The sequence below is a fragment of the Thermobia domestica genome, chromosome 6, assembly GCF_964235325.1.
Source record: "Thermobia domestica chromosome 6, izTheDome1.hap1.1, whole genome shotgun sequence".
Taxonomy (NCBI): Eukaryota; Metazoa; Arthropoda; class Insecta; order Zygentoma; family Lepismatidae; genus Thermobia; species Thermobia domestica.
In genome coordinates this window covers 103,631,379-103,655,514 of record NC_137459.1, presented here as the reverse complement: position 1 = coordinate 103,655,514, position 24,136 = coordinate 103,631,379, and the positions used below count along the sequence as shown (strand labels likewise).

The window sequence follows — 24,136 nt, the reverse complement described above, 5'->3', positions numbered from 1 at the left end:
TTAAGCACATCTATAACTATATTTTTACAAAGTGGATTTTCAAAGTAGTTTGCGATATGTTCAGGATTTAATTTTTGAGTCATGTCTTTTATAAGTTCAGTTAGTTGTTGTGAACTTGGGGTAGTTGTTCTGTGTTCATTGATTAAGGTTATTAGTTCTGCTTTTGTAAGCTTTGAATAACCTCTTATTCCCTTTTCTTTACATAAGTTTTTTAATTCAGCAACAGTATGTTTAATTAAACTCATAATTACTCTATCGTTTTATATATAAATTTTAAAAAATAATAATCATTTTTGCTAATTTTCTATATAATAAATATGGAAGCACATTGTAAATTGATACACCCTTATTCATCAAGATCTTAAACTCATAACAGCACTACTAGAAAAACAGATACTAGTAAAAGAACAAGAATTGTTATTAAAAGAAAGATTTACACCAGAATCAAATTGGGATAGCGGCGAAGAGATTGAGTCTAAAAATGATTTAGTTTTCCATTAGATCAATAGTAGCTTTGATGGGTTATTCCCATAAAAGCAATGTTCTAATACAATATGCTAATAGACATCGAGATTTCCTAGGTCACATGAATATTAGCTGTTGTATTAGTTAACAAAATTGATTAAAATTATTTTTTGTATAATAAAAAACGATAGAGTAATTACGAGTTTAATTAAACATACTGTTGTTGAATTAAAAAACTTATGTAAAGAAAAGGGAATAAAAGGCTATTCCCGATTAAGAAAAGCAGAACTGATTGACAAACTTAAACAACATGAAGATGAACAAAACAGATTGAACTTTCACCAAACATTCCTATTTCAAGAAGACATTTTTGAAAAAAAAAAAAACAAAACCTAAAAGATTAAATAGGAAGAAAGCTTTAAAATTGTTCCCATTCAAAAAAGAGATTTTTGAAGAACCGAAGCCTAAAAGAGTGAATATAAATGTTGAACTAGAAGAAACTTCATTTAAATATAGATTACATATTTTCAAAATAAAAAACACAGGTGAATATAAAGATCCTTCCAAATTCCTACGTTCAATTAGCAAACCAGTTAAAAGTATGATTAATAATGGATTTAAATATTTTAATTCACTTAAGGTAAATATGTCATTCACATGTAACTTCATAAAAGATAAGCAGATTCGAGAACATAATTTTAAAAAATCAAATGAAATTATACTTCAATTCACCGATCTAAATGAGTATTATAAAAAATGCAACTAGAAAAATTAGAGCCGAGATGGAAGAGTTTCAAGGAAAGGGTTCAGGTTGGGCCTTGCATTCTGTTAACTATCTTGAGTTAAGAATTAACAAATACGTAGCAATGAATGGATCATCATATATAGAACTTCCAGAAACAATTAAAAGAAGAAAAGCATGCATTAATATTAAAAACAAAGATCAAAAATGTTTCTTATGGTCTGTTCTAAGAGCATTACATCCTGTTAATAAAGACCCACAAAGAGTTCCTAGACAATATGAGCATGGATTAGATAAATATTTTAAAGATATCCACTTTCCTGTACAAATTACAGATATACCAAAATTTGAAAATAGAGCTAATATATCTATCAGTGTCTTCACTATAGATGATAATGAAAAGATATGCCCACTTAGAATACCTAAAGAAAGAAAACAAAATTATTTTCATCTTTTATATTTAAAGAAAAGAGATAAAACACATTACTGCTTGATTAAAGATTTATGGAAGCTTGTTGGAAGTCAAATAACAAAAGATGGACATAAGAGATTTTTATGTGAGGGATGTTTAGCTAAGCATTTTGAATCAGAAGAATTATTAAAACAACATGAAGAATACTGTGGTTTACATTCTGCTGCTAAGATCATTTTGCCTAGAGAGTGGAATAAGATATTAGAATTTGTAAATGATAAGCGTTCTTTAAGAATACCATTCACAATAATAGCAGACTTAGAATCAATACTAAGAAGAATAAGTTCATGTCAACCTGATCCTGAAAGATCCTACTCAAATGCTTATCAACTACATGAGCCTAGTAGTTTTACTTACTATGTAAAGAGCAGTTTGGATTCCTATAAAAGTGAGCTAGTAGAATACATAGGGGATTATGTAGCAGATGAGCTTATGAAAAGGTTAACGGAAGAAGCAATCAAAATAGCAAAAATATATGATGCTTATACACCTATGACTCCATTATCTAAGGAAGAAGAAGATATATATGAATCAGCTACAATATGTCATATTTGTGAAGGAAGTCTTGAAGATCTACCACGTTTATTAGTGAAGAAAATAGAAAGCTTAAGGATTAAAATTGAGTATTTAAAGAAAAAAATAAAAGAAGGAGCTATACACTTGGAAGAAGAACACCATTTCAAAATAGAAGACGAGGAGGATGGCAGCATAACAGAGATAAAAGAGCGGAGAAATGAGATAAAAGACGTTCTAGTAGAATGTAAGAAAGAATATAAGAAGCTTAAAAATAGTAGAAAGTCATGTAAAACAAAAGTGCACGATCATGATCATTTAAAAGGTAAATTTAGAGGTGCTGCTCATTCTTATTGTAATATAAAATATACAAATCCAAGATTTATTTCTGTATATTTCCACAATCTCTCTAGGTATGATGCGCATTTATTTATAAAAAAGTTTAGGAGGTGGAAATGAGAAAGAGAAAATAGATGTAATAGCTAACACTGAAGAAAACTACATTACATTCTCAAAGACTATTCGGTATAAGGATGCAAAAGGAAAAGATAGATCTATCAAGTTAAGATTCATTGATTCATTCAGATTTTTACTAAAAGGTTTAGCAGAGTTAACAAAGAATTTAAAGCTAGAACAATTTCGAGAAACGTCAAAGTTTTTTCCAAATAAGAACCAGCTTGAATTAGTTCGTACTAAAGGTGATTATCGATATGATTCTGTTGATTCTAAGGAAAAGTTAAGACCCTGTTCCATTATCTCCAGACAAATTTACGAACAGATTAACAGGAGAAAAAATAAGTCCTGAGCGTCATAAGCATCATGTACGAGTTTGTGAAGAATTTGATTTAAAAACAATACTTGAATTAACTCATTTTTATAATAAGACAGATGTTCTTCAACTATAGTATAGGAAAATTAGTTCGAAGTGCGGAAAAATAGTATAACAAGCTGAAAATTGGTGGATGTGTTCTTTGGATACCCCTGATTAACATACTCAAAATCCCAAAAAATCCCACCTGGGCAACATGCCGCCATCTCGGAAAATGGCCGCCATTGAAATTTTTTTTTACTTAGGTTTCTTTTGAAGGCCATAACATCGGACACAAGAGAGAAATTGATGTGCGGTTTGCGCGAGGTTATCGCAGACACTCCAGACTATTCACTGAAAACAACATTTAAACCTTTAATTGGAAATTATGTAAACAAAGTATATAAAAATTACAACTGCAAAAATTTTTCGATACATATTTTCAATACAACTCGATTTTCGCTCTTTTCCGTCCGTTTTATCAAAAAAAGTAATGAAGCAAATATTGTAGAGCACACAAAAATACACAAGAATATATCCTAGTTTTGTCCAAAAACTCAAGTCTTAATCGTTTAATAGAGCGCGCAGTAAACGCAGTGTCACTTGCTTAGCCTTAGTTAGTTGCTGCACAAGAATGTAACAAAACAACTTCCAGATGGGCAATACTTCCAAATATTTTACTTCGAGCATTTTCTTTTGAAGGAACCTACGGATTTAGAGCATCCGCGTCGCTTGCTTGCGGTTGATATCAGGTTCGGCATTTCGTTATCGGTCAGGTCTTCATGTTCTTCTTCATAGATCATTGAATCTGCAGTATCCTCTTGATTTGTACATCCCTCAATTGCACAGTTGCTGCAAAATGGTGAGCATCGAAGTCCTTCTTTCCGACAACCACAATATTTTTCACAACCTACGTGGCAATTGCAGCTTATAAGGTTCATCAGCATATCTGGAGCTGGAGGTTGAGTGCTAGGGACAGGTATTAACTCACCATTACTGTTTTTCTTCCAGCCCCATTCGACTGGAGGAAGGGACACACCACGCCATTCCTGAACCTGATGATACACTCTTAAGCAATGTTGCTTCGCTGCTGCTGATGTTGGAGGAAGGGTTGCTAAATCGAATGTTGCACCTATTTTCTGTTTAGCAACAGTCCTGACGTAGCACTTATATCGAGTTTTGTTAAGCCCATCGGAAATTTTTCCACCGTACATAGCGACAAGAAATTCTTCACCAGCCGTCACGATCTCATCAACTGCTGCATTCTCCTTAATGAAAATGTCCACTTTTTTGCGAAGATGTGGAGATGCTTACAGTGTCTTAAAGGCGAGTATTTTTCCTCTTTTGAAAGGTGCCGATGTGGTGTTACAGCCAGATATTGCGTGAAGGAAAAGCATATGATTATACATGTCACCCAGGGCCAGCTGCATTTTCGTAGATTCGAACAATTTGGGAGGGTGCGACTTCGAGCCCGGTATAAGCAACCGAATGTTATTATTTGTTGGTGCAAGTGCCGTAAGAAGTACTAGCAAGTCGGTGTCTGTGTCCACAATGACAGGGTTTTCCTCACTTTTTCCCAGTTCGATAGCAGTAACTACTATGAGACGGTCAGCATCACCCGAAGCGTTGATCACAGTAATTCCATTTTCTTTTAATTGTGATCCTAGAAGCGCTATGAAGCTTGCCTTGTTCGCCTCATTTCCTAAAAATTGATGCTGTGAAGTACTTGCTTCAGTTTGCAGCTCTACCAGCACTTCTGAAGACGAAAGTTGTGATCTTCGTCGCATGCGCTCTGTGGCTTTTGTTGTACATTCCGTATAACCATCAAAAACTATCGTATCTGTCCTTTATAATTTGCTTTGATGAATGAAACATAGCTCTGACATACATCACTGAAAGTCCCTGGTCTTGGCCAGTGAACTCGATGCAGTAAATCTCCTCCGTCTAGAACAAAACTTGAAGTTTCAGGAAAGGTTTCAGATGGGGGCATATTTTCTCCATAACACCTCTTAAAGTTGACTTTGTGTCTTTCCTAAGCATAGTTGCGTCGAAGAGTGCTGGTGGCATCGATGCCAGTTCGTAGTTCACACAACCTTCCAGTTCCTCTTCACTTCGAACAACGCATGCCATTCGATGGAACAGCTGGTTAGGATTCACAGGAATCAATTCACTCCGAACAACCATGGCATTCGTCATTGCTGCAAGAGTGACTACCTTGTCCTTCAATTGAAGCTTGATGTCCGCAAAAGATTTCCCATCAAGCTTCTTTAAGGTCTTAATTCCCTGCTCGTAAGCTGAATCACAGTTCACTGTTTCGTCTGCTATAACACCACTGTGCAAAGAAACTAGAAGATCGGGAGGTTTCTCAAAAGGAGAATGCGTTCGTAACCACATTCCGAATATTTCTATGTGCCTTAAGTCCCTTTTTTGGCAGGCTTGTCCTAGTTCTACATACTGTTGTGATATTGCGATAGCTACACCTGCGAAATCTTCCAAAGCATCCAGTACCTTCAGTCATACCGGCATAGAATGTATCCAGCGTGCGAGAACAGAGTCGGATATATCACGACCACGAGTTAAACCTCCGGTCGTCTTTATATTCTTCATCAAAATCTGCTCAATGATCAAGTCTGACCAAACTCCGCTCCAGAATTTTGATTTCCGTCGTACAGTGAAAAATCCCTTCTTCACGAATTCTTCATAGTCGGAAGATGACAAATATGATTTCAGCTTTGTCATCTGCTGCAAATACACGTGAGCAGATTTCGCATAATTAATATGGCCACCGGCATGCAAATAGGGAAGCATTTTTTGTACGCTGAATAAGTGCAGTGCTCAATCCCCTGTGCGTTCTGCTCTAACAAAATTACGCATGATTTCTACCTGCTCAAAGTACGGACCCATAGTTTGCCTGTCTTGCTTTTCAGAGCTTCTACTTCTAAAGCTGTTTTAATCGATGAAATAAGCTTTCTCACTGCATCGGTGCGTAGAACATAATCTACTTTCTTCTTCCCCTGGAATAAAAGTTCATAATCTTCTTTAACTTTCTTCACACAGCACTTCATCGTTAATGATTTTGGTCACTAGCAATAAGCAGAGAGCATTTTGAGTTAAGAAGTGAGCTCGTAGTGCTCTAGCGTAAGAATGTCCTGTCAACATATGTACTACAGTTTTTCGCAAATAGTTGCTGCCAAAGCTCTTGTAAGCCACTGCCTTCCATAATTTTTCCAACGGCACCCATGAACGACATTAACAAATGGAATCCTCCAAGACGTACAATCACTTTTGAGAGCGGGCTGTCAACATTTGCTGCTAAAACGATGTCCATAGCTTTAACGTAAAGTGGCTGGTCAAATGTTACGATACATGATGACTGATTTTGTTTCTTGCACTGCTCCGATGCAAACTCCAAACAGGAGTATATAGTCGAAATGTTACTGGGTTCGAGGTTCTACACCAGGAGACAACTCACTCATTACCCGATGAAGATCGGCTAAACAATATTGGCACTCATCATCATTTTCCATGAATTCACACAGTTTTGCAAACGCTGTATCCTTTTCCAGCTCAGGCCCCCTGCTGTGATAACCCACAGATGGACGATTTTGATTTTTCGCTGCAAACGTAGAAAAACACTTTCGGTGATACTTTGCTTCAACTGCAACAAGGTCAATCACAGAGCAGACCCGTAGAAGAACTTCGCTTCCCCATTCGTCATTTCTTCTTTTTGCCTGTGCAATGATAGTTTCTTTAAATCGCAATGTAGTAACACAACTAACTGCGGGAAAACGTTCGGGATGTTTTCTCGATTCGGCAAACTGGGTTGGTTTTCCACACAGCAAGCAGTGTGCCTTGAAATCAAACGCATCGACACTTTTACGAAGGTTTATGCTAAAATCTTATCCCTTATCTGTAACTTTCTTAATTCGACGTGTGTAATCTTTCCTATATTTATTATGCACTGTCACTTTTTCTTTGTCCACTAAACTCTTATGCAAGTCATCTCCTCGAATTAAGCTTATGGAGCGAATAGTTTCTAACCCTCTAGTCACGATCTCTGCCTCATTTTCGGATATCGGGTCTTTGCACATCACACATACAACACTCTCCATCATATCCATTGTAAACCGTTTTCAACACGAAAATTAGCACAGTTTGGTACTCATTTTCAAGCCAAAACCACTGATCCCACCAAACACTGTTCACTAGTCAAGTTTTTTTTTTTTTTTTAACGCTGTCGAAACTGCATATAAAGACAGAGTTACAAACAAAAACTTCGAAACGATGTACATACAACAACGCTAACATGTGTTAACGCTGTTGCCAAATTTACGCGTTGCCAGGTATGCACTATTAAAGAACCTAGCTTATCAAATTTTCTTTTCCATATTTGGGAAATAAATATACTCACATACTTGGTTTTCTCGTACGTAAGAAACTAACGAACTTATAATATGTGAATATATAGTTTTGTACTTTCAAGTGCAAATATTTTGATTGCTTTTCATATAAATGAGAAAGGCACATAACAACCGGAGAAAAAAATACTGCACACCACATGGTGCTGCGTTTACTGCGCGCTCTATTAAACCATTCAGACTTGAGTTTTTGGACAAAACTAGGATATATATTCTTGTGTATTTTTGTGTGCTCTACAACATTTGCTTCATTACTTTTTTTGATAAAACGGACGGAAAAGAGCTAAAATCGAGTTGTATTGAAAATATGTATCGAAAAATTTTCGCAGTTGTAATTTTTATATACTTTGTTTACATAATTTCCAATTAAAGGTTTAAATGTTGTTTTCAGTGAATAGTCTGGAGTGTCTGCGATAACCTCGCGCAAACCGCACATCAATATCTCTCTTGTGTCCGATGTTATGGCCTTCAAAAGAAACCTAAGTAAAAAAAAAATCAATGGCGGCCATTTTGCAAGATGGCGGCATGTTGCCCAGGTGGGATTTTTTGGGATTTTGAGTATATTAATCAGGGGTATCCAAAGAACACATCCACCAATTTTCAGCTTGTTATACTATTTTTCCGCACTTTGCTCAATTTGGGCCTAATTTTCCTATATTACTAGCAGATATTATTGAAAATTTCAGAGATACAGCTCTTGAAACATATAAATTAGATCCAGCGTGGTATCTTACTATTGTCTGTTTCACATAAAAGGATAGGAAAAAGAAGTTTTTTCCCCCACCACGCTCAAGTACAGGTGAATGTTGGTGTTCCGTCTTCCACCATCAGCCCCCGCACACGGAGGTATAGAGTGTATTTAAATATGTCTAGACCTAAATAATAAATTACAACTTTCATAATAACATTGAGTATTTTAAAACACTTAATGACATTTACCTGCATTAGTGAGTAAGTAGCACATTTGTCATTTTAATGGAAATTTTATTGAACAGTTGTATTGTTTATTTTCCTTCTTTTTTGGCAGTCGGGGTTATGACATAATGTTGGAATGGCAAAGGATGTCAGGGTTGGTAATTGAATTGGTATTTACTGCTTTGATACATGAATTTCATAATATAAAATCGGAAACCAAGTACAATATGTATGGGTAAATTATCAGTGCGTTAAGATAATAACAATAGAACCTGAAATAATAATAATAATAATAATAATAATAATAATAATAATAATAAAAACTTCTTGTTTCCTCTCTTATATACATGTGTTCTTACATTAAAAAGAACCAGAAGAAAAATAACCATATGTATACACACTGATAATAGTGAATAAATGCGTCTCGCCCCGGGCGCCTCAACTCAGGCAAATGCCCTGGTTTCTATTAATTATTTTTCAATGAAATCATTTTCCTACGTTTTTCTCTTCGTACGTGCACCTGATGTGATGGTGGCAAAGTATATTTTTTTGTTTGTTGTTTATTAATACGCGGCGATAAATTTACGGTAAAGCATCATACATACAAGATTCATCAACATTGGAGTCTTCTGAGTTTATTAAGGGGGAAAATTTGTTATGGTGGACTTAGAAAAAAAATACCAGATTGATTGAAGCCTGACACGAAATAGTAACTGCAGATGCTATGTAATTTGAACAGGCCCATGTCTGAGTCTGTCGTTTCAAGCAAAATTATAATATTGGAGCTTAACCATCATAGTGAATTTGACGCCCCTAAAATCCCCTAAAATTTGGCGCCTTGTGTGGTTGCAATCCTCACCCGGCCCTTTCGTTGGCCTTGAGTTAAGCCAATTGATAATAGAGGAAATTGACTTTTGAATTGTTACTTGACTATTTTAATAAAAACGGAGTTGTCAACAGTCCTGACGACCGTTGAGGGGGAGGGAGAGTAACAGATGTTTGGAAATGAAATTAAATCTTTGAGTTTTACGTATCGCAGTTATGCCGGGTAGGCTAAAGGAGACTGTGATGACGAGAATGAATGAAACAGTGCAAAGAAAAAAGTAGGAGGAAACAGGAGAACTCCGAGAAAATCTGCAAAAACAGTGCTTGTCCACCACAAAGCCCACTAAGCACGAGCTGGGATCGAACCAGGGCCTTATGCCCCAGAGGTGAACGCTCTTTAACGGAGCCACCACGGCCCCAACAAAAGTTTTTAGTTCTCACAGAACTCTTGTCTGGAGGTCAATGCAATTAATGGGTGCTATACATACTTGAATTTCATTATTTTCAACAGTCTATGGAGAGTTGAGTGAGAAAAGCAGGGCAGTTCATCATCGGTATTTATAGCTATCAGAATTTTATTTAACGCTGGCAATTCATTACGGGAAAAGACCTGATGTACCTTTGATCGAATTGCCGATTTCGTGAAGTCGTCATAGTTTTCCGAGAGGGGAAATACTTGTACGCGTATTTTTGAGACTTCTTAATTTATTTTCATTAAATTTAGCCTCCCGCCTACTTCTATAAACAGTTGCCTTTCCTACACTTGCCTGTTTCCCAGTCATGTCGGCGAATTCTTCAACAGTTAAATTAGGGTGTTGTTCTCTTAAAGCATGGAAGATATTCAAAATGCAACGCTTCTCACCACTTCGTAACGCTGTCCCGGGCTCATGTTTTATCACAGAACTACTGCAAGCATCATGAATTGTCGCTTCACAAAGCACTAAATACGCAATTATTTACAATTTAATATGCACTAAAATTTGTTTCAGATAATATAAACTATACAAAACATAATGGATACAGAATACAATTTAATATGCACTAATTTCACACGACATTATATATATAATATGGTTACCACACACGCTAAATTCATAAAATATTTGCACAGGTCGATAGTCTGCGCACTCGATACTCAGACAGCCAGAAGATTACCTTTCTTGAAATTGTAAATAAAGACAGAATGTCGACAGGATTGGTTTGCTTTTTCTCCCGATTCTTAAGTGAAACAATGATGGAAATTAACTTTATAACGAATTAGTTCTTATTTCTAGAAATGCAATTTAATAAATAGGACTAAAGCCAAAACTTTAATACATAAATAGTAAAAAATACTTTTCTTAAAGACAACAATTGAAAACAGTAATTGTTTGTTATTCGGGGTTGACAGGTAAAAACAGCAGTCAGTGCTTTCTCGCCATCAGGTGCGAGCGAATTGACGTACGAATTTAGTGTGTACACGATTTTGTTTATTAGAAAAGCTTCCCTCCCTGTGAAGGTCAACGGCTTGATTTCCCCTCCGTACTGGAGAGTGGTGGGAGGAAGGGGAGTTTCCTATCAGGTTGTCTGGAATAGATCTTAGTCCTGGGTTTTTCTGGGACGCAATGTTAAAGATGACGAAACAAAAATTAGAATTATTGACTGACTCTGACAAATTACTTTTTATAGAGAAAGGTATAAGAGGTGGAATCTCTCGATGTTCAAATCGATATGCAGTTGCTAATAATAAATACTTAGATAACTTTGATAAGAAGAAAAAGAGTTCTTATATAACTTACATGGATGCAAATAATGAGTATGGTTGGGCGATGAATCATCACATGCCGTATGGTGGTTTTCAATGGATATATGTTAATAAGTATAATGAGAAACACTTAGCGAAAACAATACTAGAAACAAAAGATGATTCTGAAGATGGTTATATTTTAGAAGTCGACTTAGAATATCCAAAGGAACTCCATAATAAACATTCAGATTTTCCCTTAGCTCCAGAAAACTACATTAATAACAAAAAGCTTCCAAAGTTATTGACAACTCTATATGATAAAGAGCATTATATACTACACTATCAAAACCTTAAATTCTATTTATCACAAGGAATTAAGCTTAAGAAAATACATAAGGTAATAACTTTTAAACAATCAGCCTGGTTAGAAATATATAGATCTAAATACTAATATACGGTCACAAGCAAAGAATGAATTTGAGAAGGATTTTTACAAGTTGGCTAATAATGCTGTTTTTGGTAAAACTATGGAAAATATAAAAAGAATAAATGTAAGATTAGTACATAATGAAAATTTGTTAGACGATTTAGTAGCTAAACCTAACTTTAAAGATAGATCGATATTCTCTGAGAATTTAGCTGCTATTCATATGTATAAAACTAAAATTGTATTTAACAAACCTATCTATGTAGGAATGGCAGTACTAGATATCTCTAAAATATGTTTGTATGATTTTTACTACAATGTTTTGAAAAAGAGATATGGAGACAATGTAAAGTTGTTAATAACTGATACTGATTCTGTTATAGCACATATAGAAACGGAAGACCTTTACGAAGATATGAAATATATGTATGAATATTTAGATACCTCTGATTATAAAGAAAACAATGAATATGGATTGAAATTAGTTAATAAAAAGGTATTAGGAAAATTTAAAGATGAATTAAAAGGTGTTGTAATAGAGAGGTTTGTCGGTCTAAAATCAAAAATGTATGCTATTAAAAACAAAGGAGATCAGGATAAACCGATTAGAAAAGCAAAGGGTATAAAGAAAAGTGTAATTATAAAAGATATAACATTTGAGGATTATGAGAACTGTGTTTTAGAAAAGAAAGAGTTATATAGAATACAAAATCATATTCGTAGTAAAAAGCATAATGTATACTCAGTAGAAAAAAACAAGATAGCTTTAAGTGCTTATGACGACAAGAGATATATATTAAATGATGGTATACATACTCTGGCTTGGGGCCATTATAAGATATAATAAAGGAAAGAAGATTTAATTCCCAAGTTAAAAGAGTTATATGATCAATATGCTAAGAGTAGACAAGAAAGAGAAACACATTGAATAGAAGAGTTAAATTAGATGTAAGAGTTTTATGATTTTAAATGTCATAAAACAGATGTTTATTTAGCTTTACTCCCAATTTGAATAAGGCATCATCCTTACTCTCCATTTCAAAAATGCATTTATATAATCAATCCACTTCTTATTATTAATATAATTGATAAAGATATGATGGTTCTTAAAACTGAAATAGTAGTCTAAATTCTTATAGGGTAATGCATTATTCCACAGCTCGTGTATTTTATTAAGATGATATTTTGCTCTTTCATCAAGTTCGGCTTTTCCATTCTTATAGTCGATGTAAAATTCTAAAAACATTAGTTTGATATCATTCAATTCGTTTTGTAAGTCTCTAAATTCTTTTTCAGATAATTGTTCAGGATTTACAACATGATAAGCAAACGCACCCATTTTTTCTGTTTCATCATTTTGTTTGCTCATTTTATTCCGGCATGCTTTACACTCATCATGTCTTGTATTTCCATTTCGAGCAAATTCTTGGTATTGTTTTAATTCTCCACAAATTATAGAATTTTTCATGATTTATTAAATATAAAATATCTAAAATAATTATTTCGTTTTTATTATAACTAGATTGATTTCACTATTCAATTTACATGTGATAAAAGCCAATGCGCAGTGTACAATACCCATTCTACTTCGGAGTTGTAAATTGTGTAAAAATTTTGTGCTATTCTTCTTTGTTTAAAGTTCAATGGTTAGTGGTGGATTTGTAATTTTTGGCAGTTAGGGGTTGAGGAGAAAAGTGCGTTAGGATTGGTATCAATGATACTACTTTCCTTCTTTTCACTTCAATTCAATATTCAAATTCAATTGAATAGAAATATATTTAAATGAAATGTATGAACATCTTCAAATGAATATGTTCAAACGAATATTCGGACCCAAGAGGAACGGGAATGGGGAATGGCGAAAACTTCATAACGAGGAACTACATAATTTATATGGTTTACCCAACATTGTTAGGGTCATCAAGTCTATGAGGCTTAGGTGGGCGGGTCATGTAGCTAGAATGGAAGAAAGTAGAAACGCTTTCAAAGTCTTAAGTGGAAGACCAATCGGAAAACGACCATTAGGAAGACCTAGGCGCAGATGGGAGGACAATATTAAGATGGATCTCGCAGAGATTGGAATACAAAGTAGAAACTGGATGCAGTTAGCTAAGGATAGAAGTCAGTGGAAAGCTTTTGTGAAAGCGGCATTGAACCTCCGGGTTCCATAGGCCATAGAGTTAGTTAGTTTCAAATGTATTTTGTCACTGGATTCAGTTTTTTGTAGCTTTTGTAATGTTTAAAAATAACTATTCAAGAAATATTGAGGTCGTTTTTCCTAATATCTTGCTTAGACCTAACGTAATGTTCGTATGAGTCTGTAAATACATACATATATTATAAAGCAGAGCTTTCATGTGCATAATTAAATAAATATACAAATATAAGTACAGTAGACTTGCGATTATCCGAGTCCCGACTAACTGAGCCTCTGGATTAACCAAAGCATTTTTTTAAATACAGATTATAGTTGTTGTAAGGAGATCGCACGCTTACTGGCTGTTGCCGAACCGGTAAGTCTCAAATAATTGGGATCAGCCGTCTGTCGTTGTGTATCACTGTAACATTGCAGCATCAAAGAGAGATCAAAAGATGTCCCAGAAAACGATCACTGACTTTTTCAAAAAGTAAATTTTGTATGGTTCTCTATTATGTAATTTTTTAAAATATGTTTTAGTATACTGTAGTTAATAATTTCTGTATTAAGTCATTTACAGTACTTACTACTGTACCTAATAACAGTTGATCTCCGTATTATTCGAGTTTTTACGTGTCCGAGGTAGGCTTTGTCCCAGTTACCTCGGGTAATCGGAGTCTACTGTAACTCAAACATTTTATAGAAAATAGAAACGCTAAATTGGAAGAACTCATTTTAAATGGGTATTGCAAACAGTGCTTTATTCATAATTTACAGTTTATTTCTGCCCCGTAGCTTGTGCCCCCTTTGCTCGCTCTTAACACCCGTCTAGTGGGGCGCCCCTAGGTTGGGAACCACTGAGTTAAAGCAATAAGTGATTACACATATTGGTTGTAATTCACGCCAAGCAGAATTTAGATGGTGTAATCGAAAAAAAGAAAAAGAAAATCTTTGAGTTTTACATCCCACCGTTATGCCGGCTAGGCTAATTGAGACTGTAATGAGAAATGTGTGAAATGGTGGAATGAATAGTGGGATAAAGTGGGAGAACCCCGAGGAAATCCATGCACACGGTGTTTGTCCACCACGAACTTCACTTGGCGAGAGCAGGGTTTGAATCCCGGATCAGTGATCGTTCCGGGACCCTATGCACCAGGGGTAAACGCTCTACCACTGAGCCATCGCGGCTCCATCGTGTAATCGGGCTCTTCTGTTAAAATAATGGTACGAGCAACTAGTTGTAAAGAAGCCACCAAGGGAACATAAAATGCACGGATTACAAGTGAAAAAAATACATGCACAACTAATTAATTTATTTTGATCGACTTTGAGTACAATAGACAACTGTTTGCTAGACGTTGTTGCCATATTGTTGTGGAGAGCTACTAAAGCCGCAGCATCTATTTATTGGCTTGCCATTTGTAAATCACTTGAATTATGTATGGCAAAAATAAATTATAGTCTTTACCGAACGACAGTTGCCTAGTTTGATTAGCTGGGTGTTAGGTCAATGTAATCCGTACACTGCATACGTCTTTCAACAGCAGCTACATAGCAAACAACCAATAGGTTTGGCAAGATCAATGTAAATCTTTCGAACTCGAAGGGAGCGGATAAGGACGCGACTGATTTTATGTATGAAAGTTTAATAAAAGGCCTCTCCAGTTTCAATGATGTAAACAGACTTTGGGGGAGATGGCTGAAGTTCAACTTAAATGTAGAAAAGACTATGCAGATTCTATATTAGAAAAGCAAATTGTCCTAAAGTGGATAGAACATACTTAAAAAAAAGCACGAAACATTAATATTATTGTCAATGGAAAATCAATGAAAACAGTTCTTCCACTTATCTCAAAAACTGTAATAAGGAGAAGGCTAATTGAAAGCGTATTGCAAAGACATGATGCAAAGCTTAAATACGATGTATAGCACGTAAGGTAAATATGAATAGAACATTGTCAAAAGTCAAGTTGTTTGACTAAAATGGACAATAATGATGAAGTATATTAATCTTCTTTGAATTGCCCAGGGTGCCCCGCGCGAAGGCTATGTGCTTAAAATATCTCACATCTTGATTTTGAATCTCCAAACTCGATTTAGCACGCAATGTGACTTTTGACTTGATCACGTGAACGAGTCTGGTGCTTATGGCAAACCGGATAGGCCCTTTATTAAATTAGCTATTTAACTTGTTTAACTTGCTTAATCTTTTTAACAAGCTCATAGACACAAATTCGGTCATTTTTTTTAAAGAGATGTAAAATATATAATTAAATACCTTGTATCTTACCGAAAAAGTGTTTTATTATGTAAATTCTTAGTTCATATTTGGAGGAAGTACACAACCTTTTCAATATTTAGTTCTATGGGAAACTGTAGCATTCTAATATTTGATAAGTTATTTTATAAATATGCTTTATATATCATAGCCAGTAAGAGTACATAAAAATAATTAAATGGTATTCCGAACTCCTAGATTATGTGAGTACCAGAGCGGTTAGAAGAGGAAGTGTTCTCTCATATCCCTCTACTATTGTGAACAGTGGTTTTGCAAAACTGCGACGCTATTGTCAGCAAATGTCCGTTTTCCGTGGAGATCGTAAGTAGTGAAGTGTTGCAAAGTGACTTCGTTATTAAGTAATTTCATACGTTATTAGTAGTCGGACAATGTACTTGGTGATTATTTGTAAACATTGTGCACTAGTTCTGTGACGTTGTAAATCGGGATACGGCGAGAAAGTTGCCAGTAAGCATTGTTTTACCACGGATGGACAAAATGTTGTAAACTTTAACAGTTTTTACCGTATTTCCAGAACGGTTTGAAATACCGAATTGCTGTGAACTGCATTGTGATCTTCATATCTATTGAAAAATCATTTATAGAACTGAACGAGGTACTTATCTGAGCAGTTTTTCGAAATAAAGGTTTTGAAACAAAATAAATTTTCAGTCCCTTTTAACTTTATTCTTGCTCATTTGAAATTCGTGATACCATCATAGCACTAGATATTAAAGTACTTTGGACGTGCATTGTCGCATTTGTCTTACTTTTGCTATTACTGTTGTAGAGGCCACCAAGAGTTGGATGTTTGTGATATTGTAGCGTTCTCAGTTTGTAACACTGTAAGTTTTTGTTTAACATGCAAATTCGAAATACGTAACAACCTGATGTGGTGCCATTCAAAAATATAGAACTGTTGAATTGGCAGTACTGTTAACCTTGTGGTATCTCACAGGATGCCAGACAATGTCCCCCTGCAGATATTTGCCTGTGCAAAATTTCAGTGTAATTTGTTTGTTGGTTTAAAGTTACAAGGGCTTATCAAGATAAATTGACACAACCATGTATATAAAAGTAAAAGAAAGAAAATGAAATATATAACTCTGGAATACCTGAAGTAATTTCAACCAAACTGGGATACGTATAACTCACAATGTGGAAGGAAAATAACATAGGAGTAAAATCCCCTAGCAGTCCTAGTGGTGGAAGGGGGGAGTGACATGGAAAAATGATTAAAAACGACCATTATTATTGTCACTTCCATAGTTTCCGGAATCGCTGAGTTGAATAATGACACTTCTAATGTCGTCGGCATGGAGTTGAGAAGAAGTGAAAAATAAAATGCCCAAAATGACCAAGATTGGGGCGTAATATCTAAGCTGATTAATGACAATCCAAATGACATTTAAGCACAAATTTAGTCGAATAATACTAATACTATTCTTTAGAATTTCCTGGAAATTTTTTTAGAATCTAGTAAGAGCTGTGTCGATAGAACCTTCTGGAAATTTGTAGAAATGAAAAGAACTCTATAGAACCTTCTAGAAGGTTGTTGAATTCAATAAATACTGGACAGTATAAATGAAACGACTATCTTAACAGAAAAGGGAGAAACAAGTATCCCACGGATATCACTTATTCCGATCGATCTCCCATTTAACTTCGATATTACAATTTCCACTGAAATTCGCGTACTCGATCACCAAGTCTCGGGGCAGTTGATTAATTACTGTGGAATGGATTTGAGATCGCAATGTCTCTTGCACGGACAGCTTTGTCACTTGCTCAGGGGTGGGATCACCTACGAATTTATTAATTTATTCGTGGTCCTGGACGTGGAATAAAAATGTTTATAATTTAAGTTAAATTATCATGAATTTGTAAAAGGGTCAATCCATACGAAGTGGTCCAGAGGTGGTTGCTCGACCACCTCCAAAAATTATAAAACTTTTGAGTGTAACGAACCTTGTGTATGAGAAGGTCAAGAACACTATTCATGTTGTTGTATGTACAAGTGTTCCTGAATGGCGGCCATCTTTGTTGTCGGTGGAGTGTCAATTTTTTGCATTTGCAAGCATTTACCAAAACTACAGTTGCTCAGGACATATGAATCAGACGAACGCCAAACAAAAACGAATGTTTGGAGGAGAGACTGAGGTACACGGAGAACATATACTCTTGCTTCTAAATAAATATGCAGGGTTGCAAACCAATGCATAATCACTAGAAAAAGTACAGAAAAGTCCACTTTTAAAGTGGCTGTAATTTGGAGTGGCATAAAGTGAGGGGTTCATAAGTTTTGTGCTGATTACTATTGCACATAAAGAGAGTGCATAAATATGCACAGCTATGATACTACTGGCATCGTAGATTTATGGGGGTCCGAAAATTGAAGTTTGTGATTTTGATGCAATGTTTGGGACGTAATATCTCAGCAGGACAAAGTGCTAAAAATTGCTGCTTAGGCCACAAAGTAATTCTGAATGTGAATAAACTATTGCAAAAAAATCATGACTGATATTACATGGAGAAAAAAGTGAGGACATGGTAAAAGCGTACGTTTTGAGTAACTAGTTTTTGTAAACTCTTGCAAATGCAAATAATGGCACTCAACTGACAACAAAGATGGCCGCCATTCAGGCACACTTGTACATACGACAACGTGAATAGTGTTCTTGACCTTCTCATACACAAGGTTCGTTATACTCAGTTTTATAATTTTTATATGTTCAATATACATAAACGCCCATATAATTTTTAAAATAATAGATTAAATTGCTGAAATTTTGTTCCCTGCAAATACCAACAGGGGACATTGTCTGACATATTCTACAATACCACCAGATTAATAGTGTTGCCAACCTAACATAGTTTTTTTTTTTTTTAATTTCAGCACGTCAGGTTATTATGTATTTTAAATCTACATGTTAAACGAAAATTTGGGAATATCTCATTTATTATTCAGTGTTACAAACTAGGACGCTACAATAGTACAAACATCCATAAAAATCCAAATTTTTGGATGCTTCTACAATTGTAAGAATGTAATGGAGACAGATGTGTCAATGCATATCGAATTACCTTAGTGTCGAATGCTATGACCTTAATACGGCGGTATTTCTTACAAGTAGAAACAAAGTTATAAGGGATTGAAAATGTTTTATATCAGAAAAGTGCTTTGATACATATGTATCACATCCAATCACATAAATGGTTTTAAATATACGTAAAGATCATAATGCCGTTTATAGGAATTTGACATCTCAAAATGTTCCGGATACATCGTTAAAAGTTTGCTATACTGCTTAAAATGACATAGTTGCGGAATATTGTTAAAATGGTTTTGTATTCTAATTCTATAGCATTACGCCAATAGTTTTTATAGTTGTAATTAGAACTATTTTACAGAATCGTTTACTTTTAAGCAGTGTTGGAAAGTCTACTTATATTCATCATATCTCTGGAACTGTTAGAGATATCAGGTTGCTGTAAACGGCATTATGATGTTTACATATGATGAAAGACATCTATGTGATAAGATATGTTAGTTATCCAAGCACTTTTTAAAGTGAAACCTTTCTAAAAAATCAAATATTCAATCCCTTCTTTGTTCCTACTTGCTAGAAATAACTCGTATCGTGGTCATAATATTAAACATCAAGGTACTTTCGAAGTGTATTGCCAAAACAGTCTCACGTTCTTACTGTTGTAGAGACCTTGAAATCTTTTGGATATTTATCTATTTTTGTGATTATTATAGCGTCCTTCGATAAATGTGTTATTATAAGTTTTAGTTTAATATGTTTATTTAGAATATGTAATAATCTGACGTAATGCCATTTGAAAAATACAACTTTTGTTGGGTCGGCATCAGTGTTAATTTGGTGGTATTGTAGTTTGTATCAAACAATAATTCCTGTCAATTCATAATGTCCACATAAGTTCAGCAATTTTTGTTAGGTTAAAAGTTATAAGAACGTTTTAAAATAATGGTCCAGTATATACAATGCATGCAAATGGCTAATAAAGTTAGTTTTCACTTGAAGAAATTTTGATTAACTTGTATGTGGTATTAGGATTTAGAATGCATGTAGATGGACCGCACAGTAAGTATATAACTCTCATTTCTTGTTTCAGATCGGTCAAGGGCAAAGGACTGGAGAGTTTGACGAGATTGAAGCTGCAGCTGCTAAACAACTAGAGAATTGAAAGCTGTCTTGATTAGAAGCCATTCATTTACCCGCTGTTATTTGTGTATTTTATAATTGTTCTAATTAATAGTGGCCATTGCTAACTGAAAAGTTTTAGCGCTAGCTTTTTATTTTGTTTAAAATTTGTGTTCAATATTGAATACTGGCTTTTCTGATTAAACTCACACATATTAAGAAAGCCATCAGGTAATAATTTTTAGTGTAAAGTATGTGTTAAAAGGAGCTGTTCCAAAAGTGCCCAATTTTCCCGTTTGCGTCGCGCGCATAGAATTTGTTGTGGGAAGAGGTCGTGGTCTAAGACCTGCACATATAAACAATGGTAGCCATAGGTCAGCGCGAACATGACCAAAAATGGGTCAACAATACAATGGAGATGCCATAAGGCGCACATGTTTTTGACATATGCGCTCCTTATGAGCTTTCCATTGTATTGTTGACCCACATTTGGCCATGTTCCCGCTGACCTATGGCTACCATTTTTTGTAAATGCTATTCTTAGGCCACAACCTCTCCCCAAACCAAATAGTATGCGCGCAACGCAAAAGGGGAAATTGGGAACTTTCGGAACATCTCCTTTGTGTTCAATATTGAATAACGGTTATATGTTTAAATTCACACGCACGTTTTATAAAGCCTTACATGTATTGTGTAATTTTTAATCTGAAGTATGTGTTAAGAATATGTTCTTGCCTTTGAGCCTTAACACAAGAATTGCTTATTCATATTTTTTTTTCATTTAGATAAAATTATAATAACTGTTAGACAGAAAAGATTCATACACATGTGTTGGTTAAATCATTTTGTAACTGGACAATACTTTACTGTAATTGATACTACTTGTCCTTTCTGGCAGCTCGCTGCGCGCACGTGGTGCTCAGTGCTGTGTTGCTAGCTTGTGCGTCGGGTATTGAAACACGAAATTATTCACTGCAAGTTAATCTGAATTCTATAGAATTAAATGACACAAAAGAGAACTAAAAAGAATGCTCTCAATAACCAGCAGGTCCGCTACTCAAGTTGACATTCGACTAAAACAATGTGCTTTTGTTTATATTCAAATTGGCAACGCGCGGAAAGGGTGGAATGTTTACATTTCAGAGCGAGAGAAATAAGCCACTATAATTAGCTGAAGGTGCTGTTGCCATAGAAACAGTTCTTCTGGCCTGATTGTTATGACCACGTGCAGGAAGTAAAAAACAGAGTACAGCAACTGTCAGAAAGGACAAGTTGTATCAAATAGATTGTAATGCCTTTGTAAATTTTGTAATTTCATCATTCTAAATTTGTTTTGTATATACAGTTAACTAAATAAAGTCGTAAAAAATTATCACTGTATTTATGCAAAAATGTAAATCCTTCGGTGATCCCATGTTCTAAGTTTGATTTTTTTTTTTTTTTTTTTTAAGGTTATGTAAGGAAAGGATTTTATTTTGTTGAAATACAAGGTTTCCCGAAGTTTGAAATAGTAAGTGTTACAGAACATGTTTAAATTATACCAGCTATTCGTAACTTATAGTTCTAGTCTCAGATGCTATTCCATTAACACTCAGGTGATGGTGGGATTAATCAGCTGATAATCATGGCTAACTCTAGGTGTGAAGTGTTGGAGATCATCAATATTTCAGCGTAAACCGCGGTCTTAGATATTCTGCGGGGGAAAAATGTCAGGTAGTTCTAGTCTTGGCGCAGTGAAGCCACTCAACACTACCTCCAGAATGGAATCGATTCCTGAAAATTACGGACAGAATTCACGTTCAAATGACAGTCGGTGCGCCGTCGTTTTGAAACCAGATTCGATATTCTATTTCTGTTTGCAGGCTAAGCAGTTTCAGAATCGAACATGCTGTTTCACATGTATTGGTGTCTGAAAAATGGACGAACAATTCCATTTTAGCATATTCAACAATAAACCATTAATCAATCGGCACCTGCTCCTTACTGTTTTTTATAGAACAATTCTTAGGATGGGAGTGTCACATCTGCCTTATATTCCAATGTCCATTGAAAATTATATGCACTTGTCACAGGCGTGAGTATTTACCACGTGCCCACGAAAGTGATGGCTCTTATGCCACTTCCGGACACTGCGAGTGCTACTTTTAGGTATACTTATTTGCATAAACATGCAGCAAATCATCTTCGGGCTCCTATGCGACTCTGAAACTCCAATGTTGGTATTGTTATGGTACTGCTTGGCCGAGCACTTAGTTTGTTATACAAGTTTCCTGTCTCTTGGAATTTTGCAAATTGACTCATAGCATTATAGGATTGTTTGCCTATCATGATGTAAATTATAGAACTTCTCAGACATATCTCGGTTATTTCGGCAACCAACAAGCTGAATGATCTTGGTGCTTTACTCCGTAATCACAACTTACATATATTAAATGGTTCAAAACGTGATACCCTGTAATATCTGATTAAAATAATTTGGGTATCCTTCATGAATGACCTGAAAACTACAAATGATGTAATTTCAATGTGTTTTGAGAGGGTCGCGGCTGCTCAGTGTTAGAGCGTTTATCTCTGGTGCATGGAGTCCTTGGTTCGATCCCTGCTCGCGCCAAGTGAGCTTTGTGGTGAACAAACACATTGTGTTTAGGTTTTCTCGGGGTTCTCCCGTTTCCTTCCACTTTCTTCATTCCACCATTTCATTCATTTCTCGTCATCGTAGTCTCCTTTAGCCTAGCTGGTATAAACGTGGGACGTAAAACCTAGATTTCATTTCATTTTCAATCTGTTATAAACATTGTTGTTCCTTGTTTTGCTGTTTGGGGGATACGGTGAAAATCAGAAAGGTTTAAGTATGAATAGAACATGAAGAATGTGTTGTGGACATAAGATATTACTGGGATTATGAAAACTGAAGATTATGAATATAATCAGTTTGAAGAAACAGTTTTAACACAGCAAATATTTTGTTCAGAATCAATTCGCTTTTAACCACCATTTCTGTTGAAATTCCGTATATTTTTTAACGTCCAGACATACAAGAATTCTTCCAATACTAAAAATCAGTATTTGATATTGTATTCCAGTGTTGAATACTGGGATGCGAGTAGTGAAGTAGTCATTGACTGACAAAAATGGGGATTCGCATACTAAATTGTTACATTTATAAGGTTGGACATATAAAGTCACTTTTAGCTTAATAAATAATTTCTTTATTACTTCAGCAGCGGCACTCCAAGAAAAAGGGCACACTCAAACATAAAAAAGAGAGAAGTAGTATGTATAACAAATTTAGCCTTGCAAATGTATGATCAATTCTTCCTTCATATTACAAGATGCCACATATTTGAGTACAAATAATATGATTACGTATTTTAACCCTTACCCTTATTCAAATATGTGGGTACTTAACCATTACCTTATAAACCTAACTGGTTAATATATTTATTATGTTTGCATTTCGAGAGAGATTTAGTTATTATATCTGCTACCATATCATTTGTTTATATTAAATATGTATTACACCCTGTTCTACAGCAGGGAGACCCAGGTTTGATGCCGGTGGGAGCTCATGTTCAGATCCCACGTTAATTTGTAGGTCCAAGTCTCATATAGCCTAGCTACTGAAAGAGTCGCTAAACAAACAAACAAATAAATAAATAAATAAAAAATACTGTTCCATAGCATCTCTTACAAACTGACTTACATCAATATGTTTGGTTCGTCTACGCTGTTGACCATTTTCAACAAATCTTTTGAGTATTCTGATTATACAAAGTAATTTGTGAGCCGAATCCCCATATCTCACCTAAGAAGTTACTGATGAACTTTGCTCTTTTGTTGCATATATCCTAAACTGTAATATTCTGCCTCAGTACTAGAATACACAATAGCTTGTTTCCTTGACTCCAAATTTACAGTAGTTTCCGAACTTTACAACAAAACTTGTGTATGATTTTCTGTCTTACATCACCTACCCAGTCAGCATATGCAAACATTGTTATCCCCACTTTTCTGATAGTGTAGACCGTAGTCTATCGTTCTTACTATATATTTTAACACTATTTGCTTCTAACCAGTGTGTTTTGTCGTAGCAGTTATTGAACTGACTTAGCTTACTACAAGCATATGCAGTGTCTGGCTTTGTACATACCGCACGTATTGGGTTCTGATACAGATATTACTTTCACATGTACTAGCTTTTATTGTTTTAAATTTACTTCCATCATTATCGAAACAATATA

General features: G+C 35.0%; 2 protein-coding genes across 4 annotated transcripts in view; both read left to right on the top strand.

The window, feature by feature from the left end:
- LOC145688133 (uncharacterized) overlaps positions 1-21,267 on the top strand; it is a 147,015-nt gene extending 125,748 nt beyond the window's left edge. For 2 of the 3 annotated variants that reach the window (XM_081761921.1, XM_081761920.1), the window contains one exon: positions 19,867-21,267. In XM_081761921.1, the coding sequence (XP_081618047.1) occupies positions 19,867-19,938 (72 nt within the window). In that variant the 3' untranslated portion in view covers positions 19,939-21,267. Of the gene's footprint in view, positions 1-15,924; positions 16,048-19,866 lie in introns of all 3 variants that reach the window. The other variant, XR_014131845.1, reaches the window with a different exon arrangement.
- On the top strand, positions 11,495-15,988 carry LOC145688134 (uncharacterized). The gene has a single exon (XM_081761922.1). The coding sequence runs from the start codon at positions 11,535-11,537 to the stop codon at positions 12,153-12,155; it is 621 nt and encodes a 206-aa protein (XP_081618048.1). The 5' UTR covers positions 11,495-11,534; the 3' UTR covers positions 12,156-15,988.
- Positions 21,268-24,136: the final 2,869 nt, after the last annotated feature.